General features: G+C 57.8%; 2 protein-coding genes across 4 annotated transcripts; one reads left to right on the top strand and one right to left on the bottom strand.

The window, feature by feature from the left end:
* Positions 1–788: 788 nt before the first annotated feature.
* On the top strand, positions 789–11,138 carry GLT6D1 (glycosyltransferase 6 domain containing 1). Of its 2 annotated transcripts, XM_058693498.1 has the most exons (4): positions 789–1,192; positions 2,371–2,450; positions 5,260–5,304; positions 10,261–11,138. In XM_058693498.1, the coding sequence occupies exons 2-4, from the start codon at positions 2,377–2,379 to the stop codon at positions 10,922–10,924; spliced, it is 783 nt and encodes a 260-aa protein (XP_058549481.1). In that variant the 5' UTR covers positions 789–1,192; positions 2,371–2,376; the 3' UTR covers positions 10,925–11,138. The 2 variants fall into 2 exon arrangements, with proteins under 2 accessions (XP_058549481.1, XP_058549482.1); XM_058693499.1 differs by lacking the exons at positions 789–1,192; positions 2,371–2,450 and adding an exon at positions 2,505–3,544.
* Positions 9,142–18,070, bottom strand: LOC131491040 (beta-lactoglobulin). Of its 2 annotated transcripts, XM_058693501.1 has the most exons (7): positions 17,840–18,070; positions 17,229–17,362; positions 16,292–16,365; positions 15,980–16,093; positions 15,217–15,312; positions 13,960–14,554; positions 9,142–9,851 (listed from the first exon to the last, which is right to left on the bottom strand). In XM_058693501.1, exons 1-6 carry the CDS (start codon positions 17,990–17,992, stop codon positions 14,529–14,531), a joined length of 597 nt encoding a protein of 198 aa, XP_058549484.1. In that variant the 5' UTR covers positions 17,993–18,070; the 3' UTR covers positions 9,142–9,851; positions 13,960–14,528. The 2 variants fall into 2 exon arrangements, with proteins under 2 accessions (XP_058549484.1, XP_058549483.1); XM_058693500.1 differs by lacking the exons at positions 9,142–9,851; positions 13,960–14,554; positions 15,217–15,312 and having other exon boundaries at positions 15,691–16,093.
* Between the last annotated feature and the right edge of the window lie 1,854 nt (positions 18,071–19,924).

Below are 19,924 nucleotides of genomic sequence, written 5' to 3'. Positions count from 1 at the left end.
CAAATTTCTCTTAGCACAGAACTCAACACCTGCTCGAAGGGAAAAATCGGGAGAAAACGTAAAGTGAGTCAAAGCTGGTCTTGACTTTCGGGTAAAGGCGGTGTCACAGGGGCCGGTGGAGGGAGAGGGGAGATCCGTGTTCCAGGCCAGCCGTGGCTGCTGGGAGAAGCAGGCCCACCCAGGTCAGGCTCTCCGGGGCCGGGCGCCGGACGGCGCCTCTCCTGGGGGATGGGCAGGCCCCTGCCCCGGGTCTTCTGAGAACGCCGGGCCGGCCGCCCAGAGGCAGAGTGCGCAGAGACAGGTGTGAGCAGTCGGGGGCGCCACGGGGAAGCTCGGGCACACGGGAGAAGCTTCCACGGGAGGGCGGAGTCAGGAGCCTGTGAGTGGCGGCGGGGGGGGCGCCGGGGACCCCCACCTGCACCGAGGCCGGAGAGCACGCCGTGCCCACACCTGCTTCCCGCACTTCGGGCCCCCTCTGCTGTGCGGGCACACGACTCTGCGGTGACAAGTTGTTACACAGCCCCGGGGGGTGGAGACGCCACACATACGTGTTACTTTCCCGGTAATAACAACGCCTTTATTTCCAAAGGGGAGGGTAAAGGAAGACGCGTGTGACGACCACGGATCAGGACGCAGGGGTCACGCGTGACTGTGATTTCGTTGTTCGCTAGTGGACCTGACAGGCCGCACGGCACAGAAACGTGTCACCTCTGTGGTCGGAGAGGGGAGTCCTGCATAGGCTTGCCGGGGAGCACAAGGGACACGCTCCTGGGCTGGGGTGGACGGCACCTGCAGGACGAAGAAAGAGAAGCAGGCGCGCTCTTTCTGCCGTGTGGGTGAGCACACGCACCATTCAAGACACCCCGCGGTGGGTAAGGGTCGGTCCCTAGAGAATGAGGAGGGAAAACGGAGGAAGCGAAAGGCAAAGGAGCGCTTAGAAATACCCTCTGCCTTTCGGATGGGACAAGGTCCCGTCGTCTGGCAACCGTGAGAAGCCCCCGCTGGCAGGTGCATCATTATGACTGTGACTTTCTGACGTCCGCATCATCAAAGGGTCTGCCGGTGTCACCATCCACGGCAGGCTCACCATCCCCGAGAGCAGGGCACAGGGTCCGGCCTGCGATTTCACAAAGACCCGGAGACAGGATGCTTGGGAAACACCCGCCCGGGCTTTTCCATCCTCCTGGCCGAGGTACAGGGACCCTTTTGGGGGGGGTGTGGAAAAATTCGAGGGGTTGTGGTAACAGTGGCACCTGCTTGGAGCGGTGTCACCGGGGCACATGCTAGAGAGACCCCTCCGTCCCCCTCTACCTGGCACCTCTGATGCCCTTGAATTTGAGCGGTGGCCCGTTGCCCGTCACGGGCGTGAAAGCCGTGTCCAGGGCGGTGCCGTCCAAGCGGACCGTCTGGTGGAAGAACGGCATTTGCAGCGTCCGCTTTTCTAGTGGCCACGTTGTAAAAGCTAAAAGGAACGCGTGGATTAATTTTCACAGCATGTCGGCATTTAGTTCGGTAGATCCAGCCTATTATAATTTCAAGATCTTACCAACGTGACGTTATTAAGGAGATCCCTTACTTCTTTTCGTTCCCCCTGCGTCTGCCTTCAGTGTGTTTTGTGCACTCGGGGGACAGCTGAGGTCAGAGCAGCCGCACGTGGCTGGTGGCGACTGCGCTGCTCAGCGCAGATCGAAAGCCTCTTGCCCGTTAACTGAGGGCTCGGAAGTGAGGCATCAGAGGCCTCCGCTCTGCTTTGGCCTCATAACCCTCCAGACGTGTGAACAGAAACCCCGCGTAAACCTTCCAGCGTGAGCTCGGGGGGCTGGCTGGAGCCGAGCTCCACGTCTCAATGTAGGGCCTACGCTTTGGGCTTTAATCCCTGTCCAGAAGCACCGACCTTCGCGGGAGCTCGTAGTTTCTGTTTAAACCCCCATTGAGTCTTGGGACAAAGGAGCCATCCTACTATCTGTGCGAGAAAAAAAGAACAAGAGATCTACTCCGGGGACATACCACGCCTCCTAGTTCAGGAAGACTTCCTCTCGTGACCTCGCTTTACTTTCCCAGCCGTGCGGTGGGGGAGATTTCGTGCGTCTCTTTTCTGCCACGCGGGTGGCATTCGCTGAGCAATCGAGGAGGACCACGGCCGCTGCACTCGGTCCCGGGGGGGGGCACCCGGCGCCCCGAGGAGCTGCGGGAGGACAGAGCCCCCCACCCCCACCCCAGCCGGCCTGGTGCTGCTGGCCGAGCGCTCTGGAAGCAGGGGCTGTGGTTGGTGTCCCCATGTCTGCAGATTAGACGTTGTAAACCATGGTTGCAAGTGGCAAAGGCATGTGAATGTTGACTATCTGACATCTTCTCTTCTTTTTCGTCCAGGAGACAATGAATTTGAAGAGAAAGATTCTGGTGCTGGTTTCATGTGTGTTTTCCTTCCTGCTGCTGGAGCATCGTCTCAGGCAAATAGATGCCAGGGAATCACAACCCGTAGTGACTGGCACAGATGGGGTGGGGTGCTGGGTTTTGGCCAGACGTTGACAACACTCTGGAAAGTTCCCTTCCCTCCGTGGGACGAAGCACCGTGCGATGGCTAAGGGTTGTTTCTGAGGGAGCAGCGCTGACCCCAAGCACCTGCTCCCGGGAGCTTTTCCATTCTTGACGGAGGGGAGGCAGACGGTCCAGAGGCTTGAGGGACACGCCCATCGGGAGTTTGCACAATAAAAGTGGTGACGGAAAAGGGAAGCAAGGCCGGCAATAGCACGGGGCTGCTCTTCCAGACAAACAGTCCCAGCCTGTGTCCACAATGACCGGCGTCCGGGCCACAGCGGCAGGCGTGGCCCAGGGGGCGCCTCTCTCCCGATCCTCGACCCCTCCCCACTCCTCACGACGGCCTCAGGAGCAGGGCTCTCTCCCCACGAGCTATTGGAAAGGCATCATATTGTGAGAAAGAACACGTTTAAACATGAAGCCCTCACAAAACGCACATCTGATAAAAGGCTTGTGTCCAAAATATGCAAAGAACTCTTACAGCTCAACAACCAGGAAACAACTAATTAAAACGGCAAATCCGAAAGGACAGCTCACCCAAGAAGCTACGCAGGGAGCAGACGGGCACATCGTGTGTCACGACACAATTGCAGCTCGAACAAGGAGCCCCCGCCACACGCCCGTGAGAACGACCCGAATCCCGAACCCGACAGCACACACACCGGGGAGGACGCGGGGCAGCGGGATTCTCGTTCGCGGCAGGGGCCACGCAACACGGGGCAGCCACGCTGAGGACCGTCTGGCGGCTCCTTCCAGACCTAAACACAGTCTCTCCAATTACCTAGCAATCATGCTCCTGAGAATTTATCCAAGCGGTCTCAAAACTGTGTCCACAAACAACCGACACAAGGTGTTTATAGCGGCTTTATTCGCAGTTACTGAGAATTAAAGCGACTGAGATGCCCTGCAGGGGTAAGCGGATAAAGTGCGGTGCATCCAGACCAGGCGATGTTATGCGGCACTAAAAAGAGATGAGCCACGGAGCCATGGAGCCACGAACACACGGGTGAGCCTTAAATGTGGGTCACAAAGAACAGGAAGCCCATCTGAAAAGGCCACGCAGTGTATGTTAAACTCACATGGCGGGGGCAGGGGGGTCCTGTATCTTGTCTGGAAAACCTCCCTCCAGAAGGGGCATCTCGTGGCCAGAAGCTTTGTTGTATAAAGACCCACAGGCGCCTGGGGGCTCAGTCGGTGAAGCGTCCGACTCTTGATTTAGGCTCAGGTCATGATCTCATGGTTCGTGGGTTCGAGCCCTACGTTGGGCTCTGCGCTGACCGTGTGGATCCTGCTTGGGATTCTGTCTCGCTCGCTCGCTCTCTGCCCCTCCCCCGCGCACAGTCACTCTTTCTCACCAAAAAAAGAAAAAGACCCTGCAGATTGATAACAAAGCCAGCAGGAGCCAGGCGGTTCCAGTGGTGATCAAGCCAGAAGGGATGGAAAACCAGAGACAGAAGGTCCCAGAGGCATCCAGAAAGTCAGCTTTCTTGCCTACCAGCTCGGGAATATTCTGCACACGGTGCGTCTCCGTTAGGCAAGTGTGTGTGTGTGTGTGTGCGCGCGTGTGGTGGGGGCAGGTCCAAGGAGAGGGGTGTTCAGGGAGCAGGACAGAGATGACAGTCCCGCATCGGAAGCTTTGTTGTCCCTGGAGCCCGCGGGGAAGCCAGGAGGACCACACGTCCGTGTGACGGTTTGCTGCTTGGTGATTAGAAGACCACAAACCAGTGCAGGTTTGTGGGCTCCGTGAAGTCGGCCGCATTGCAAGCAGCTGGGTGTGTGGGCACACAGCGTGGGTGGTCGGGCCGGACCGGGCGGGGACGGGGGGCGGCAGGGAGCCAGGCGCCCTTCCCTGCGTCCCGTGGGCTCAGCCCCTCCCCCGCCCGCCCGGGACGAGGCCGGCTCCGCCGTGCGGTGGGCCCCTCTCTCCGGGGGGGTGGTGTCTTTAGGTCAGGACCCCCTCCTCAACCAACCGCGTCTTCCACGCCTCCAACGCTCGGTACAACCCCAGGAGCCCGTGACACCGACATTCTAAAAGAAAGGCCACTTTGTAGTGAGTTGGCCGTTTGTCACTTCGTGGTTTTAGTGCAGCTCGGCACTGGCTGGATTTTGACAGTCTGATCCTGGAGAGTCCGATAATGAAATTGGGGTGCCCTCTCGAGCTTCTTCCCTTACGGACAGCACGTCCCAGCACTATGGGAGCAAGCCACCTCATGCGCTCGTTAAAGCACCACAGAACTCGAGGTGCATCACGTACTTAGATGAAAACCAAAGACGACGACTGACGCCTTCTCCAGCCCGTTCACACTAACACGGCACAGCCACTCCGCGGGGGACGAGGGCGCCGAATCCGCACAAGTCAGGAACACGCGGACAAGCCCTTTCTTGCCTTCCCACTGTGGCCATCGCCTCCTCGCCCTGCCCCTCTTCCTGACCACGTGTCCCCTTCCGGACGCACGGAGATAACTCCTCTCCGCGTGGCACGGCTGACCCCCAAATCGGGTCGGATGGACCACTTACATACCCAGAGCCTGTCCCCACCGGCAGCCCCTAAGCCTGGGGGCCACTGGTCGCCTCCTCAGCTCCCCCAGGGCAGTGTGAAGGCTGTAGGGCCACAGCCGTGGAACCAGTGCCTGACGGCACCCGCCACGCCGCGGGAGCTCCGTAAATATTTGCTGAACACATGGGTGACTTATAATAACTTGGTTTTCCCTTCGCTCGCAGGCCTCCCGCAGAAGAACTCAGGCTCTCAGACTGGTTTCATCCTGGGTAAGAATGAACACGCCCACCCCGCGAGAGGATAATAGTGCCCAGTTTGGAGCCATAGGCCTCTCCCGGTCACCCAATCATAGCTGCCCCGGGAGGCTTCCTGCGGCCGGAGTTGCAATTTTTAAGGCCGTCGATGTGGGCACGCGGTACTTGGTTTAACCATCTTGGCGTAGTGAGTGACAGACTGTCTTTGGGGGTGGCTTGAAGATGCCGTGATGGCCCCTCCATATTTTGGCACCCGCGCTGGGGGGCCCCGTCCCCGTCTGTAACGGCCGAGGAGTACTGGACTTCAGGGCCATGCACCACCAGCCACTCACCCTACTCCCTACTGGTTTTAGATTGTCTACGGTTTGGGGCTTTTGCAATGATGTTTCAGCGACACACGTTGGACGTCGATCTTTTCGACTGTCGCGCGAGTTGATCTGTGGGACAGATCCCCAAGACAGAGCCATTAGGTCAAAGAAGACAGGCGTAGGGGCGTCTGGGGGGCTCAATTGGCTAAGGGTCCAACTCAAATTAAAAAAAAAAAAAAAAAGAGGTGACCCTCAGTAAGAAAAGTAAGCGTTCCGGCATTATAACTCGCCCTGGACTGGGTGCTCTCTCTGGCTCTGCAACAGTCTTGAGCCAGACCTCCCTCCCCCCACCCTGGGTATGTTTCCTGTTAATGACTTTTATAAAGTCTGTATTTTTTTTTTTTTTAATTTTAGGGAGAGAGAGAGCGCAAATGGGGGAGAGGGGCAGAGGGAGACAGAAAGAGAGAATCTTAAGCAGTCTCCGTGCTCAGCGTGGAGCCCGACTCGGGGCTCAGTCTCACGACCCCAGGATCATGACCTGAGCCGGACGCTCAGAGTCGGACGCTTAACGCGCTGAGCCACCCGGGAGCCCCCTAAAGTCTGTTTTCTTTGTTATTTATGGTCTCGCTGAAATCCCTGGTCAGTTAGAAAGAGTCAGGTTTCCAGACTGCCACATTCTTGAAACGATCCGTTTCTCAACCCGAAATTACCAGACCGGCAGAGAAAGAAGACTGTATGGCCTGTACACGGGGGACATTGCCCCCGGAGAAGACAGTAGAAGTGCCCACCCCCCCCACCCTCCGTGTGGCCCCAACCGTCACCTTGCAGACTCAGTGCAGTGTCGTGGGCCGTGTTCCCTGTGCCGTACTTCTCGTCCCGTGACTTGCTTTTCCTATTACCAGAGGTCTGTACCTCACTCCCCGTCCCCTGTTTTGTCAACGCCCCCCCCCCCCCCCACGGGCAACCACGGGTTTGTTCTCTGCATTTAAGGAGTCTGGTTTTTTGTTTCTTTGTTCATTTGTTTTGTAAGACTCCATGTATAAGAGAAATCACATGGTGCTTGTCTGTCTCTGACTGACTTGTTCACAATACCTTGTTCACTCCTTCCGTGCCGTCACGAATGGTGAGATCTCATTCTTTTCTGTGGCTGATCAGTACCCCGTTGTGTGAACACACCACGTCTTATCTGTTCATCCACTGACGGACGCCCGGGCTGCTTCCATACCCTGGCTGTCGTAAACAACGCTGCTATAAATATGACGGACCATGGAGCTTTCGGAATTAGTGTTTTCATTGCCTTCGGGTAAATACCCAGAAGGGGAATTACTTCTGTTTTGAAATTTCTGTCTTAGACTTTTTTGAGGAACCTCCGTACTGTTTTCCACAGCGGCTGCACCAACTCACGTCCCCACCGACAGGTTCCGAGGGTCCCTTGGGTCCACATCCTCGCCAACACGTGTCGTTTCTTGTCTTTTCGCTACTGGCCACTCTGACAGGCGTGAGGTGATGATGCCCCGTTTTGGTTTTGATTTGCATTTCGCTGGTGATGAGTGATGTCGAGCATCTTTTCACGTGTCCGTTGGCCGTCTGGATGTCTTCTTTGGAGAAATGTCTGTTCAGGTCATCTGTCCATTTTTAATTTTTAAAAATTATGTTATTATTATTATTTTTAACGATTTTATTGTTAAGTAGCCTCCACGCCCAACTCCAGCTCACAACCCTGGGATCGAGAGTCACATGCTGTACTGATGAAACCAGCCAGGTGCCCCCATCTGTCCATTTTTTTTTTTTTTTTTGGCAGATAGAGTGTGTGCGCAAGTGAGGCAGAGGGGCAGAGGGAGAGGCAGAGGGAATCGTAAGCAGGCGCCGTGCCCAGCACAGAACCTGATCCCATGACCCTGGGATCATGATCTGAACCAAAATCGAGTTGGACGCTTAACGAACTGAACCACCCAGGCACCCCTCTATTTTTCTTGCTGGATTGTTTTTTGGTGTTGAGTTGTATGGGTTTTTAAAACTATTTTGGATATTAATCCTTTATCGGGCATGTCATTTGCAAATATCTTCTCCCATTCAGTAGGTCGCATTTTCATTCTGTGGATGGTTTCCTTTTTTGTGCCAAAGCTTTTTAGTTTGATGTCGTCCCAGCTGTTTGCTTTTGCTTTTGTTGCCCCAAGACTTAATTCAGCTGTTTCGACTATGTGGCTAACAAGCCCACAAAGGATCCTCGACATCATTAGTTATCTGGGAAATGCAGATCCAGATCACGGTGACATACCGCTTCACACCCTACGATGTGTAAAGACTGCACGATGACTAGATTCCGAAAGTTAGACCACAGGAGATGTTGGTGAGAAAGCAGCGAGTTTGGAACTCTTGCGAACTACTGGTGGGAACGTAAAATGATGCAGCTGCTTGGAAACGTTGGGCAGTTCTTAAAAAAGTTAGGCGTGAAATTACAATATGACCCAGAAATTTCCCCTCTAGGTACACACCCAAGAGAATTAAAAAAAAAAAAAATGTACGTTTACAGAAAGTCTTGCATAGAAATGTTCATAGCGGTACCATTGATAGTCGCCGAAAAATGCAAACCACTAAAACGTCCATCGACTGACAAGTGAATAAACAAAATCCATGCCACAGAATATTGTTTAGCCACAAAAGAAAGGAACTACTGATCCATGCTACGATTCAGAACCTCCCCACGAGCAGGCTAAGCGAAAGAAGCCAGGCACCAAAGACCACGTGCGGCATGATTCTATTTGTATGAAATTCCCAGTATAAGCAAATCTACACAGACCGACGGTGGATTAGTTGTTGCCGTGGGTTACAGGAAGGGGGGGGAATGGGCAGGGACTTCTGGTGGGTACAGTGGTGTATCGAAATACTTCATTTTTTTTTTGGAGGCAACTGCAAATAGCATTGTGTTTTTAATTTTAGTTCCTGCGTGTTCCTTGTTAGTATATGGAAATGGGTTCATTCTGTGTGTGTGCTGATCTTGTGTCCCGTAACCTTGCTGACTTCACTTGTTAGTTCTAGGAGATTTGGGTAGATTTTGTAGGATTTTATATGTAAACAAATCATCTGCATATAGGGATGTTATTATCTTCTCCTTTCTAGTCTGGTGCTTTTATTTCCTTTTCCTACCTTATTGCAATGGCTAGAATTCACATAACTCTGCTGACTATGAGCTGGTGAGAGTGAACATCCCTGCCTCATTCCCAGGTTTAGTGAGAAAGCATTCAGTCTTGCACCGTCGAGTATGATGTTAGCCACAGGATTTTTGCAGATGCTCCTGATCAAGTTAATTCCCCTCTATTTCTATTTTTTCTGGGAGTTTTTCATTTCTTTCTTTTCTTTCTTTTTTTTTTCATCATGAATGGGTGTTGGACTTTGTATAATGTTTTTTTTCTGTGTCAACTGCTACGGGCATCCGACTGTTCTTTAACTTCCTGCTATGGCAGGTGCATCAAACGATTTTCACATGTTGAACCAGCTTTGCGTGCTTTAAGTGCTGTTATTGAAAGCACATCTAACGTCTCTCTCCTTTTTAGACTTTTTATTTCTGCCAGATGGCACTAATGGACCTAATGCAAGAGGGGGAAGTTTAGAGAAAGCACCTTCTGGATCTTCTAGGGAAAGGGGAGGGAGAGAAAAAGAGGAGGAAGGGAAAATAAAGCATAGGGACGCAGAGGTAGTGTGCGTGCAGCCCTGGCTTCAGGCAATACCAGAGGGCGTTCTGACTCTGAGCTGCCTCAGTTCAGCTGAGCCGGAGCTCAGAGGAGGCCGTCCCTGGGCCCAGAGGCAGGTGGCGTGGTGACAAAAGCAGCAGGTGCTGGGTCTCGCGTGCTGACCCACATGCGTCAGCCCTGCGGTATTAGGCAGCTCGCTCAACCGATCTGCGCCTCTGTTTCTGTACACCAAGAACAAGGACCACAATTGTGCCTCCCGCACAGACCGCTGCAAGGACCGAATGAACACCAACACAGTGCCCGGCACGTGGTAAGGGCTCCGTAGGCGTCAGCTGGTGTCGCTTGGACGGCCTCCGCTGGGGCACCGGCTTCACCGGCTTCTCTTCTGTTAACAGGAAACGCCTGATGTTGTAACAATCACAGACTGGCTGGCCCCAGTCATATGGGAAGGCACCTTCAATAGACAGGTCCTGGGGAGATACTTCAGGAGACAGAACCTCACCATAGGCTTGGCTGTCCTTGCTACTGGCAGGTAGGGGCCATCGGTTTGCCCCGTTTTATTCTGGAAAAAAAAAAAAAAAAAGTGCCCGGGGACCTTCTACCTCCAAAAGGCTGCCCGTAGCTGCCCACAACCACCGTATGTGGCTGTCCTGAACAAAAACAAAGACTCCTTCCTTAGCTGGGTCGTTAAAGCCACTTGGCTGCCTTTTTACAGATACCATGGAGTTCACAGTTTCTTTCTCCCCAACAGTCGTTCCAAAACTTTAAAGGCTTTTTTCCCAGACCCTCCAGGTCAATATGTCCTTTCTCACTGACCAGTGCAGTCGAAACTATAGACCGGGCCTGTCTCCCCTTTCCTGTCGGGGGTCCTGGAGCGTCGGTGACTCATAAGTCAGACGTTTGGGGACGTGCGTTCCTCTCTCGCGAGCGTTCGGGGAGCGGCTTCCTCCGTGCGTGTGTGTGTTTTGCAGGACTGCGGACCAGTACCCGGAGCTGTTCATGCGATCAGCGAATAAGCACTTCATGACCGGCTACAGAGTCGTCTTTTACATCATGGTGGACGCCTTGTCCAGGCTGCCGGACCTGGAGCCAGATCCTCTCCGAACTTTCAAGGTCCTCCCCATCAAAGGAGACCGGTGGGGTGACTTTCACCTCACACGCATGAGTTCCCTGGCTGAACACATACTAGGGCACATTGAGGACGAAGTCGACTTTCTGTTCAGCATGACCGTCAACAGGGTCTTCCAGAACGACTTTGGGGTGGAGACCCTGGGCACGTCCGTGGCTCAGCTCCATGCCTGGTGGTACTTTAAAAACAAGGACATCCCTTACGAGAGGAGGCCCAAATCGGCAGTGTGCATCCCGTTTGGGCAGGGGGACTTCTACTACGACGGCTCCGTCATCGGTGGCCGGCCCCTGGAGGTTTTAACCGTCATCGAAGGTTACCTGCAAGGGGTCACTCACGACCACAAGAATGGGCTGAACAGCACCTACGAAAGGCACCTGAACAAGTATTTTTTCACGCACAAGCCCACCAAGCTGCTGTCTCCCGAATACAGCTGGAACGCGGCACTCCGGCCCCCCGCGCAGGTCTGGTCGGTCAAGGCCACGCGGCTCTCCCGCCGGTACTTCTGACCCGCCGGCTCCTGCAAATGCCCAGCGGCAGGTTCCCGGGGTCACGGGCGTCCTGACGCTTTCCTGGCTTCCGGGGCTGGCGCGTGCACACCACCCAAGGGAAATGTTTCTCCTTGCCGTTTGGAACTGTCCAGTCCCAATCATTAAAAATGATTATTTAATGTCTACTCACAGTGACGTTGGGACCCATGTACTGTAGAGAGCCGGGACGTCATTTCTGAGGCGTACAATGATTTATTTTTTTAAGTGTATTCATTTTGAGAGAGAGAGAGAGAGAGAGAGAGAGAGAGACAAGTCAGGGGAGGGGCAGAGAGCGAAGGAGAGACAGAATCCCAAGCAGGGTCCTCAGTGTCAGCACAGAGCCTGATGTGGGGCTCAAACTGACAGAGTGCAAGTTCATGACCTGAAGCGAATCAAGAGTCGGGTGCTTAGCCGACTGAGCCACCCAGGCGCCCCAAAATGATTTTTTAAATGGAGAAAGATTATAGCCCAGAAAAAGACATACACACCCAAAAGGGCAAAGGGTTAAAATACAGAGGAGACGTTCATCAGCTCACAGAATACGCATGTGCCTCAGTAGCCAGGAGTGCTAAAAGCGAGGAGGGGGACGTGGGCGGCTCTGGAGGGGGACGTGGGCGGCTGCATGCCATCGTGGAAGAGACCACTGTATGTTTAGGGCAGGGAGGGCTTAGAGAGTCCCTACGAGGGCTGGAGGGCCCAAAGCTTTTCTTTATGGGACAACAAAGAGGGTTAGATAGCGTCAGGCCTGAATTGTGTCCCCCAGTTTGCACGTGGAGGCCCTGACCCCAGCACCCCAGCACATGACTACCTGGAGACGAGGTCTTCACAGAGGTGATGAAGTTACGGTGAAGTCACGAGGTGGGCCCTGACCTTTTGAGACAGGAGATCGGGACACACACACACACACACAGGGGCGACCGTGTGAGGACACAGGAGAAGACGGCCGTCTGCACGCCAGGAGGGACGCCTCGGGAGGTAGCAGCCCTGCCCCGCCTGGATCTCCGACTCCAGCCTCCAGGACGCGCGGGATACGCGTCTGAGGTTTGAGCCGCCGGAATGTGGGTCCCTGTGACGGCCGGTGAGCCATACAGTGAGCGTTCCCCCAACGGCAAATAAAACACTGAAATCCTGAGGATCGGTCCCCGGAGTAGAAGCGGGGGGCCGGGAAGGCAGGCACGAGGCTGCCGGCTCGTCCCCGAGTCCACCTGGGGCCGAGCCCCGTGCCCCTTCGACCGCATCCTGCCACCCCCGCTATTTGCATGCCATGTGACACGAAGGTTTCCTTAAAGGACGTATTTGTCCAGGGTTAGCCGATTCCACTTTTTCTGGCAGCTGGCTCCTTTGACAAAAGAATGATGCCATGTCACGTTCGGGGACGCCTACTCCTGGGTTTCGCCGAGTGGCTCTCACACACAACTCTGTGAATGTCTCCAAACGGAGAAAAGAGATGTTCTGTGAACCACAAGCCCCGCATGTGCGACGCTTAGCGTTAGCCATCTCAGGTCAGGCCTGAGAGGGGGCCGTGCGGTTCAGTACCTGACTCGAGCAAACAGAAGCGTTTCCCCGACCGGTGGGCAAGGCCGGGGGTCTTACTGGAGGGACTCTAACCTTCTACCTCTGATGAAATCACGGCATTGGAGACACCGTGAGTTCCCTGGCTTCTCTGGGACAAGGGCAGGTGAACGTGTTCATGCCTAAAAGTTTCAGGCCCAAGAGCAGGTCTGTCCACAGGACACAAAAGCCAGGGCCATCTCTCCGAGCAAGCGCGAGCACCCCCACACAGTGGGCGCTGACTCAGCCGTGGAAAGAATGGAATCTTGCCGATTTGGTAAGTAAAAATAGCGTATCTTTCTCTGGGATCCTTATGATGTCAAAGCTCCTTTTACGCCGTAGGGACGGGCTGTCTGTGTGTGTGTGCATCTGTGTGTGTGTGCCACTTTTCTCACGTAGGGGCCCCGGTCATAGGCTTGGATACATATCTTCACAGATGTGACGTGAACCCTTTATCGAGCTCGTCGACGACATTGAGTTCAGGTTTATACATAATTTTGGCGAGGATGGTTTTGATGCGCCGAAAACATAATCACCATCTTTTCCCTTACTATGTGTGGGGTAGGATCTCATCCCATCCCATCCGTGGGGTAGGATCCATGGGGTGGGATTCCATCCCATTCGTCCACACAGTGTAGAACTCTCAAGGTTTCTTGCTTATTTGGAATCAGTCAGGAATTATTTTGAGATAATGCAAAGAGTTAGATATCAAAACTTATTTTTTTCTCTAAATATCTTGGCCATTTCCCCCAGCAGTGTTTATTGAATAAATAATGCCCCTTAAGACAGGCCCTTTGTACACGACATTGAGTTATTATACTTGTTAGGGTTCGTTTCTTGATCTTTCTTTCTGTCCCTGAGCTAACTCCCCACGATTGTAACCGCTGTACGTTCATATTTTGTTAGAATAACACAGTATTTGCATGACTTCTCTGACAAACATTTCAAAACTTTTGTTCCTTTTAGATTCTGGTTTGCAGTTTGGGGTAAGGATCCCACTGGAACGTTGACTGGATTGCTCGGATAGATAGGTTAATTTGAAGATTATTAAATATTTATGATATTGAAGGACTCTGCAGGAACATCCCATATCCATTTACTCAAGTCGTTTTTCAGCGTCCCAGAGTAAGGATTTAAAAAATTTTTTCTCCCCGTACGTTCTGCAGATTTCTTGACGAATGAGCAGGAAAGCATCGTGTTTGAGTACCTGTTCGTCTCCAGGGGCTGAGGGAGCCACAGCCAGACATCTGCACCGGCGGCCAGCTCGCCGTCGTGCTGGCCTCACGTGGCCGTGGATGTTGCCTTGCTGAGAGGCGTGGGTCTGGGAGGCCCTGTCTTTGCCCAGGGCGTATCTGGGGCGGGATCCGGTCATACCTGTCTCTGGCATTTCCAGACGGTAAGTATGGAGGCCCCTGACCCAGTTTCCTGAGAGCCCGCCCTGCAGCGGGTGGTCCCCGGCTCACCTGGGCAGAGGGGGACGCCTTCCGTCCGGGCACTGCCCTCGTAGTGACCTTGACTTCCAGGGCACGGCGCTGGCATGTCTCATCTGTGGTGCAGGTGCACGGGCCTGTGTTGACCTGGCTCCTCTGGGGAGCACGGGCTGGTGCTGTGCTCACTCGGCGCCCTCTGACCTGGGCGGGGACTCGTTGCATTGGCTCACGGGACCCAGGGCACCTCTCTGGAGTCATCCTAGCAGGACCCAGGTGGCGGGAGCAGGTCAGAGGGTACAGTCCAGCCCCTCGCAGGGTCGTGTCCCTGAAGGGACTCCACGGGTGGCCCCATCCGCCAGACTTCAGTGCTGTGTTTGCTGTGGCCCAGACTTCTGGGGGCCACCTGTCCCCTCCTAGAGCGTTCTCACGCCCCTGGGCCCGGCCGGGAGAGGCTGGGAGGCGGACAAGGTTGGGGCCAGGCCCAGGCTGGAGGGGCTGCCTCAGGGGTTTGGGAGGCACCGGGGCAAGCAAGGTGGGGGAAGCGGGGAGAGGCGAGGGCAGGGGGCAGGAGGGCCGGGCAGGAAGCCTCGGGCGGCCCTGACCTAGGCTTCAGCTGGGGGACACCGGGCTGTGGAGGGAAGAGAACAGGATGGGGATATGCCGAGGCTTTGTCCGTCCACTTAGAAATCACGCAAACACAGCTTGCAGCCCGTCCCTCTCTGGGATCACCTTGCCTTCTGCCATCCAGCACCCAAGGCAGCCACATCCTGCCATGGTCCCGGGGCCCTCACTTTGACCCCCAGACTCCACGACCCCACCTGCCCCTCAGCTAGCCCCCTCGTGGGTCACCCACAGCACGGCCGTGCTCCCCTGCTCTGGGCTCTCTTTTCCCAAGAGATCAGTGAACTGCCCTGTCCCCGCTGACCTGTCCCCACTGCCCTGTCCCTGTGAAACCGCACAAGGGCTGGACAACGTGTCTGTCTCATTCCATCTACATGCATCGTGCCCCCCAAACAGCCTGGCCTGTGTTTGTTGATGGACTGAATGACGCACAGGGAAGGGAGGGTGAGGGGCCCTGCTGTGTGGCCTTGGCCTTATTTCTAAGCCTCTCTGAGCCTCAGTGTCTGAACCCACGGAATGGAGACGGATATTGTGCCCGGGTCACCACGTTACAGGGCGCCCAGCGCAGGCCCGCCCACATGGGCCCCGGAGAGGCTGGCCGTGGTTTTCTGTGCCCTGGTCTTATGCTCCCAGCGCGGCCTGGTGTTGGGGAAGCGTCCACGCACTCACCATCGAGATTGAAGACCGGGGCTTTGTGCAGCTGGAGCTCCCTAATGTACTCCAGGTACTTCCCCAGCCACATGGGGTCCCCGGGCATCGTTCTGGCTGGAATCACAGGGTCGGGTGGGGGGGACGCCGAGAGCCCACGGGCCCGACCTTTCTCAGGGCCCCTCCTCCTACCGTCTGGCTGGTTGCCGCAGTCTAGCCTTGGGCCGCCTCCCCCCTCGGAAAGCAGGTCCACCCTGGGCAGCCCAGGTGCAGCCCTAGCCCCTCGGGGGAGGGTCCCCGGGGGTCCTCCCTTCGCCCCACAGCCTGCTGCCTGCAGGACCTGGCCGCCCCCTCCCCGCTGCCCACCCCCTGGGCTCTGGCTCTGGTGGGGCCCATCCCCGGGACAGCCCCTCCCCTCCGTCTGGTCTGGAGGACAAGGTGCGCCCCCCTCCCCATGAAGCCCACCCTCCACACCCTCCCCCCGTGACCCCCGGTCTTCTGCACGTGGCACTTCCACTTTCTGGAGCCTGATGTGACTCAGTGGCTTTTAGGCTCATAGGCTATCTCCCCGGCGAAGACAGGGGAGGGTTTCTGCTCTGGCGCAGTGTCCCAGCTCCCAGGACACAGGCGAAGCAGGCGGGAGATGGGCTGGATGAATTCCTGAGGGATTGAGCGGTGCGGGCAGGGATGCCCACAGGGGTGCAGCTCTGAGCGGCCCGGGAGCCGCTGGCAGTAAGCACAGGGCTCGGCAGACGCCCCGGGGTCGGGGAGAGCCACCACCTACCCAGCAGCGCCCACAGGCTGGTGACCTCGCCGGCGTCCTCGAGGCGGACGTAAAGAACGAGGTTACTGTAGTCCGTGCCGACGAAGCAGACGTGCATGCTATTGCCTCCCTCCCCTGTGGGAGACCCCGGGCGGTGACAGGTGAGCCCTCTCTCCTCCGCCCCCAGACCCACCCCCGGGGCAGCGCTGGGCACCGGGAGGGCGTCTCCCTCCGGCACGGCGCTTCCCCCGTGACCCTGGTGCAGGGCATCGGGCGTCCCCTGCCCTCCCCTCGCCCAGCACGGCACCCGGGCCGGGGGCCTGGGCCACTCACAGGAGCCTTGGAACTGGCCTTGGAGCCCAGTCGGGTGGACGGTGACGTTGACTCCTTGGCACACGCCCTCTCCTCTGGGGAAAGAGGAGGGAGCGTTCCCGGGTCACGGCCTCTCCCTGTCTACTGGCACCGGACGGTGCCGGCTTGAGCTCTGCCCCAGGGGGCATCGGAGGCGCCCTGGCTGAGGTCCCAGGTGTCCACCTGAATCCCTCGGCTACCTGGGTTCCCGAGGGTCACCCAGCAGGGAGGAAGAGGGTGGGCCCCTGAGGTGCCTGGACGGGGCTAGAGGGTAGGAGTGAGGAACCAGGGGCTTCCTGGTTTCTGGAACGGAACCAAAGCCCCCGGGACGACTTGCACCTGTCTGTCCTTGGCTCGGAGCCTCCGGTCTCTGGGTGGGTGGCCTGGTCCTGGCCGTCCCCGGTCACCTGGGCTCCACACGAAGACCAAGCCTTTTTGGCCCCCTGCCCCACGGTCTTCCTTTCTCACCTGGGGTGGGCGGGCGGGGGTGGGCTGGGTACCAGCAGGCCCTGGGGCTGCACAGGCCAGCGCCGTGGTGTCTGTGGCCCAGCGCAGGCAAGGACGTGGCTCTCACTGTCCTCAAGGCCACCGGTGCAGAGTGTTGTAAGTGTCTCTGGGTTCAACATGGCTCGTCACCACCGTAGATGTTCCTGACCAACTGACCGCGGTGCTGCCCCAGCCCCTCCAACTCACAAGGCGGGAAGGGACGCCGGCGGCCGAGGACCGGGCCCCGTGTGTCTCCCCACGGCCCCTGTCGTAAAGCTTTGGGGGCTTCTGAAATGAAACCTCCTACCTCTCAGGACGGTCTCGAGCCTGCAGCTCGGTGCCCCGGGTCCCTCCGGGTCTAACCCCTGGTCCTTGTCCCCTGGGAAGCCCCTGGGAAGACCACCCCGTGAGGAGCTGCAGGGGCCACGCTTACGTCCAGAACAAGACGAACGTCACATCCTCGTCCCGGGTCCAGATGGAATGGAGGCCGAGCCTCAGGGGGTCGGCTGGGGAGACCAGGTGTGCACGGCTAGAGGCCAACTGGATGGTCAGCCAGCGCCCCTCCACCTGTGGGTGTGCGGGGGCGGGGGTCAGGGTGGGGGACAAGTGGCCTGTCCCTGTTGCAAATGCCCTTCCCTGTCAGGCCGCCCTCTGGGTCCCCTGGGCCCCTTCCTACTGCCTCTCCCTTCCCTGCCCCCTTCAGCTCCTCCCGTGTCTGGTCCAGGCTCCGTCCTCTGTTGGCCTGGACCTGGGGAGGGGGGTACTGTCCTGGGGCCACCACCAAGGCCCGGGGTTGCTCCTGCCAGCCAGCACCAGCCACGACCCCTGCGGTGGTGGGCAATGGGCAGGTCCCTTCCCGTCCCAAGGGTAACAGTGCTCAGCTGGGTGCCTGGTGGCCTGGGCAGATGCGGGCCTGGGCTGGGGACGCCCCTGCCCCTCACGTGGCCTCTCTCCTCGGCTCCTGCTGGCAGAGTGCCACCACGAGACACGAGGACCCTCATCCCTGTCCCAGGGCCGAGCTGGGACCCAACCCGGCTCGGTTACCTTCTGGGCATTAAAGCCTGGCTGTACGGGCACCTCTTCTAGTGTCTGCTGGGCACAAGCCAGGCCCAGGCTGAGGGCCAGCAGCAGGAGTGGCCCTCTCTGGGGGACCATGACCGCGGGGCCCAGAGTGGGGAGAGGCCGGGCAGCTCCCATCCCTTCCTTGTATGTGTCCTCCAGAGGCCGCTCGCCTGGACAGCTGCCCTGGCCAGTCCTGCCGTCTGGCCCAGGCCCCTGAGCACCCAGAATGCCTCCCACAGGAGGAAGTGGCCTCCCGACACCCACCTGTGTCTGAAGGGCGTGAAGGGTGTCATCTGACCTGGGGGGCGGGTGCTGTCAGAGCAGTTTACCTACATTGCTGGCTTCCTGGAGGCGTCGGCTCACCCCGGGGCTCGGCTCCCTCCTCCCGGCCTGTGCTCCCCTGGGGGCTCCCACCTCCCATTCCTCCCTCCTCCCGGCCTGTGCTCCCCCTGGGGCTCCCACCCCCCAGTCCTCCCTCCTCCCGGCCTGTGCTCCCACTGGGGGCTCCCACCTCCCATTCCTCCCTCCTCCTGGTCTGTGCTTCCACTGGGGGCTCCCACCCCCCAGTCCTCCCTCCTCCCGGCCTGTGCTCCCCCTGGAGGCTTCCATCCCCCAGTCGTCCTTCCTCCCGGCCTGTGCTCCCCCTGGGGGCTCCCACCTCCCATTCCTCCCTCCTCCCGGCCTGTGCTCCCCCTGGGGGCTCCCACCCCTCAGTCCTCCCTCCTCACCTCCCACTGTCCCAGGGGGTGTGGTGGGGAGTGATAGCTGGAGGGCACATAATCCCTGAGGACAGCGCTCAGCACGCCTGCCAGAAACCAGTTCCGGGCGACGTTTGTTCCTATTCATGACAAGCATGTCTCGTGCCCAGCACCCCGTCTCCAACCCCATGGCCACTCGGACCAGGCCGCCCACCCCCCTCTCCCGGGACCCTCTGAGCTGCACGACCCAGCTGGCTGGACGCTGTCCGATGGCCACCCCCCTCAGTCCAGTCCACAATGTGGGGTTCTTTCATGCCCTCCCCGCTTTTTCTAAGAAGAAAGCAGCCTTTCAGTGAGCTGTGCCTGCTGGAGTCAGGCCCTATGTGGGTCACGGCCGGTGCGAGAACCGGTCGGCCTGGGTTTCCCAGTGGGGCTGCGGGATCCCCTCCCACCCGCCCTCTGGGAGCAGAGGCCACGCAGACGGGCACCCCCATCCCAGGGCTGTGAGGGGACGCCCCAGGAGCGGCAGGAAAGCCGGGGGACCCGTCAACCCTGGGCTTTCTGGGGACACGGCCGGGCTGAGCCAGGTGGCTGGTGGGGCAGGGGATGTGATGTTTCGGCTGTAGTTTTCCAGGGGTTTGATATCAGATACAGCACGTGGGTGGGAACTCCTTCCGTAACTTGGGGTCCCATCCTTGGATCCGGTCCTGGTCTCCACCCCCAGGTGGCATTGAGTTGTTTCGGGGGTTAGGACGTCCCAGTCACACGGGAGGGCCTGAGTCCCGCTCCCAGAAATCGTGCTGGAATGCGCCCCCCCCCCCGAAGCGGGCTCAGGGTTCCGGGGGAGAGCCGTGGTCTGGGCGGCCGGGGGGCAGGTGTGAGGCCTGCGGGGAGCACGTCCCAGGGTGAGCTGGACCCCAGGGCCCGGAGCCCAGAGCCAGGCTGACAGAAGCAGCCTCAGAGCATCTGACCTCGTGACAGAGCCAAAGACGGACTTTACCACTGAGCCCCAGACCCCAAAGGCGGGGAAGCTTCTGGAGCCGGACGAGGGCCTGAAGGACAGCGATTGTGTCCATCGGAAGGAGAAACAGGAGAACGGCCCAGAAACCCTGACCATGAAGGGCCTGGCGCAGCTGCGGGCCACAGCCTGTCACCGAGCGGGCCTCCGGCACATTCCAGGCACCCGCGGGCACAGGGAGATGGAGACTGTGAGGTTGACAGACTTGTGGAACTTAGTTCCTGTCTGGGGGCTCCCCACAGAGCCACACAAGTGACAGTCACATGCTGCCCGTCTGTCGGAAAGGGTTGGCCGCCAAGCTGTGCGCTGGGGGTGGGGCTGGGTGAAGGGAGGAGGGAACAGTTTCCGGTG

This window comes from Neofelis nebulosa, chromosome 12 (genome assembly GCF_028018385.1).
Source record: "Neofelis nebulosa isolate mNeoNeb1 chromosome 12, mNeoNeb1.pri, whole genome shotgun sequence".
In the NCBI taxonomy this organism is placed as follows: domain Eukaryota; kingdom Metazoa; phylum Chordata; class Mammalia; order Carnivora; family Felidae; genus Neofelis; species Neofelis nebulosa.
Note: the sequence above shows the minus strand (reverse complement) of the source record. Positions and strands in the feature narration are given on the sequence as shown.

Excerpts from the sequence above, each read along its gene's own strand:
- LOC131491040 (XM_058693500.1), bottom strand. The coding sequence starts at position 17,992 with ATGGGAGCTGCCCGGCCTCTCCCCACTCTGGGCCCCGCGGTCATGGTC. Across the intron at positions 16,366-17,228 it reads ACGTTCGTCTTGTTCTGGAC|AGGAGAGGGCGTGTGCCAAG; the intron begins GTAAGCGTGGCC and ends CTCTTTCCCCAG. Across the intron at positions 16,094-16,291 it reads AGGCCAGTTCCAAGGCTCCT|GGGAGGGAGGCAATAGCATG; the intron begins GTGAGTGGCCCA and ends GGTCTCCCACAG.
- GLT6D1 (XM_058693498.1), top strand. The coding sequence starts at position 2,377 with ATGAATTTGAAGAGAAAGATTCTGGTGCTGGTTTCATGTGTGTTTTCC. Across the intron at positions 2,451-5,259 it reads CTGCTGGAGCATCGTCTCAG|GCCTCCCGCAGAAGAACTCA; the intron begins GCAAATAGATGC and ends CTTCGCTCGCAG. Across the intron at positions 5,305-10,260 it reads TCAGACTGGTTTCATCCTGG|GACTGCGGACCAGTACCCGG; the intron begins GTAAGAATGAAC and ends TGTGTTTTGCAG.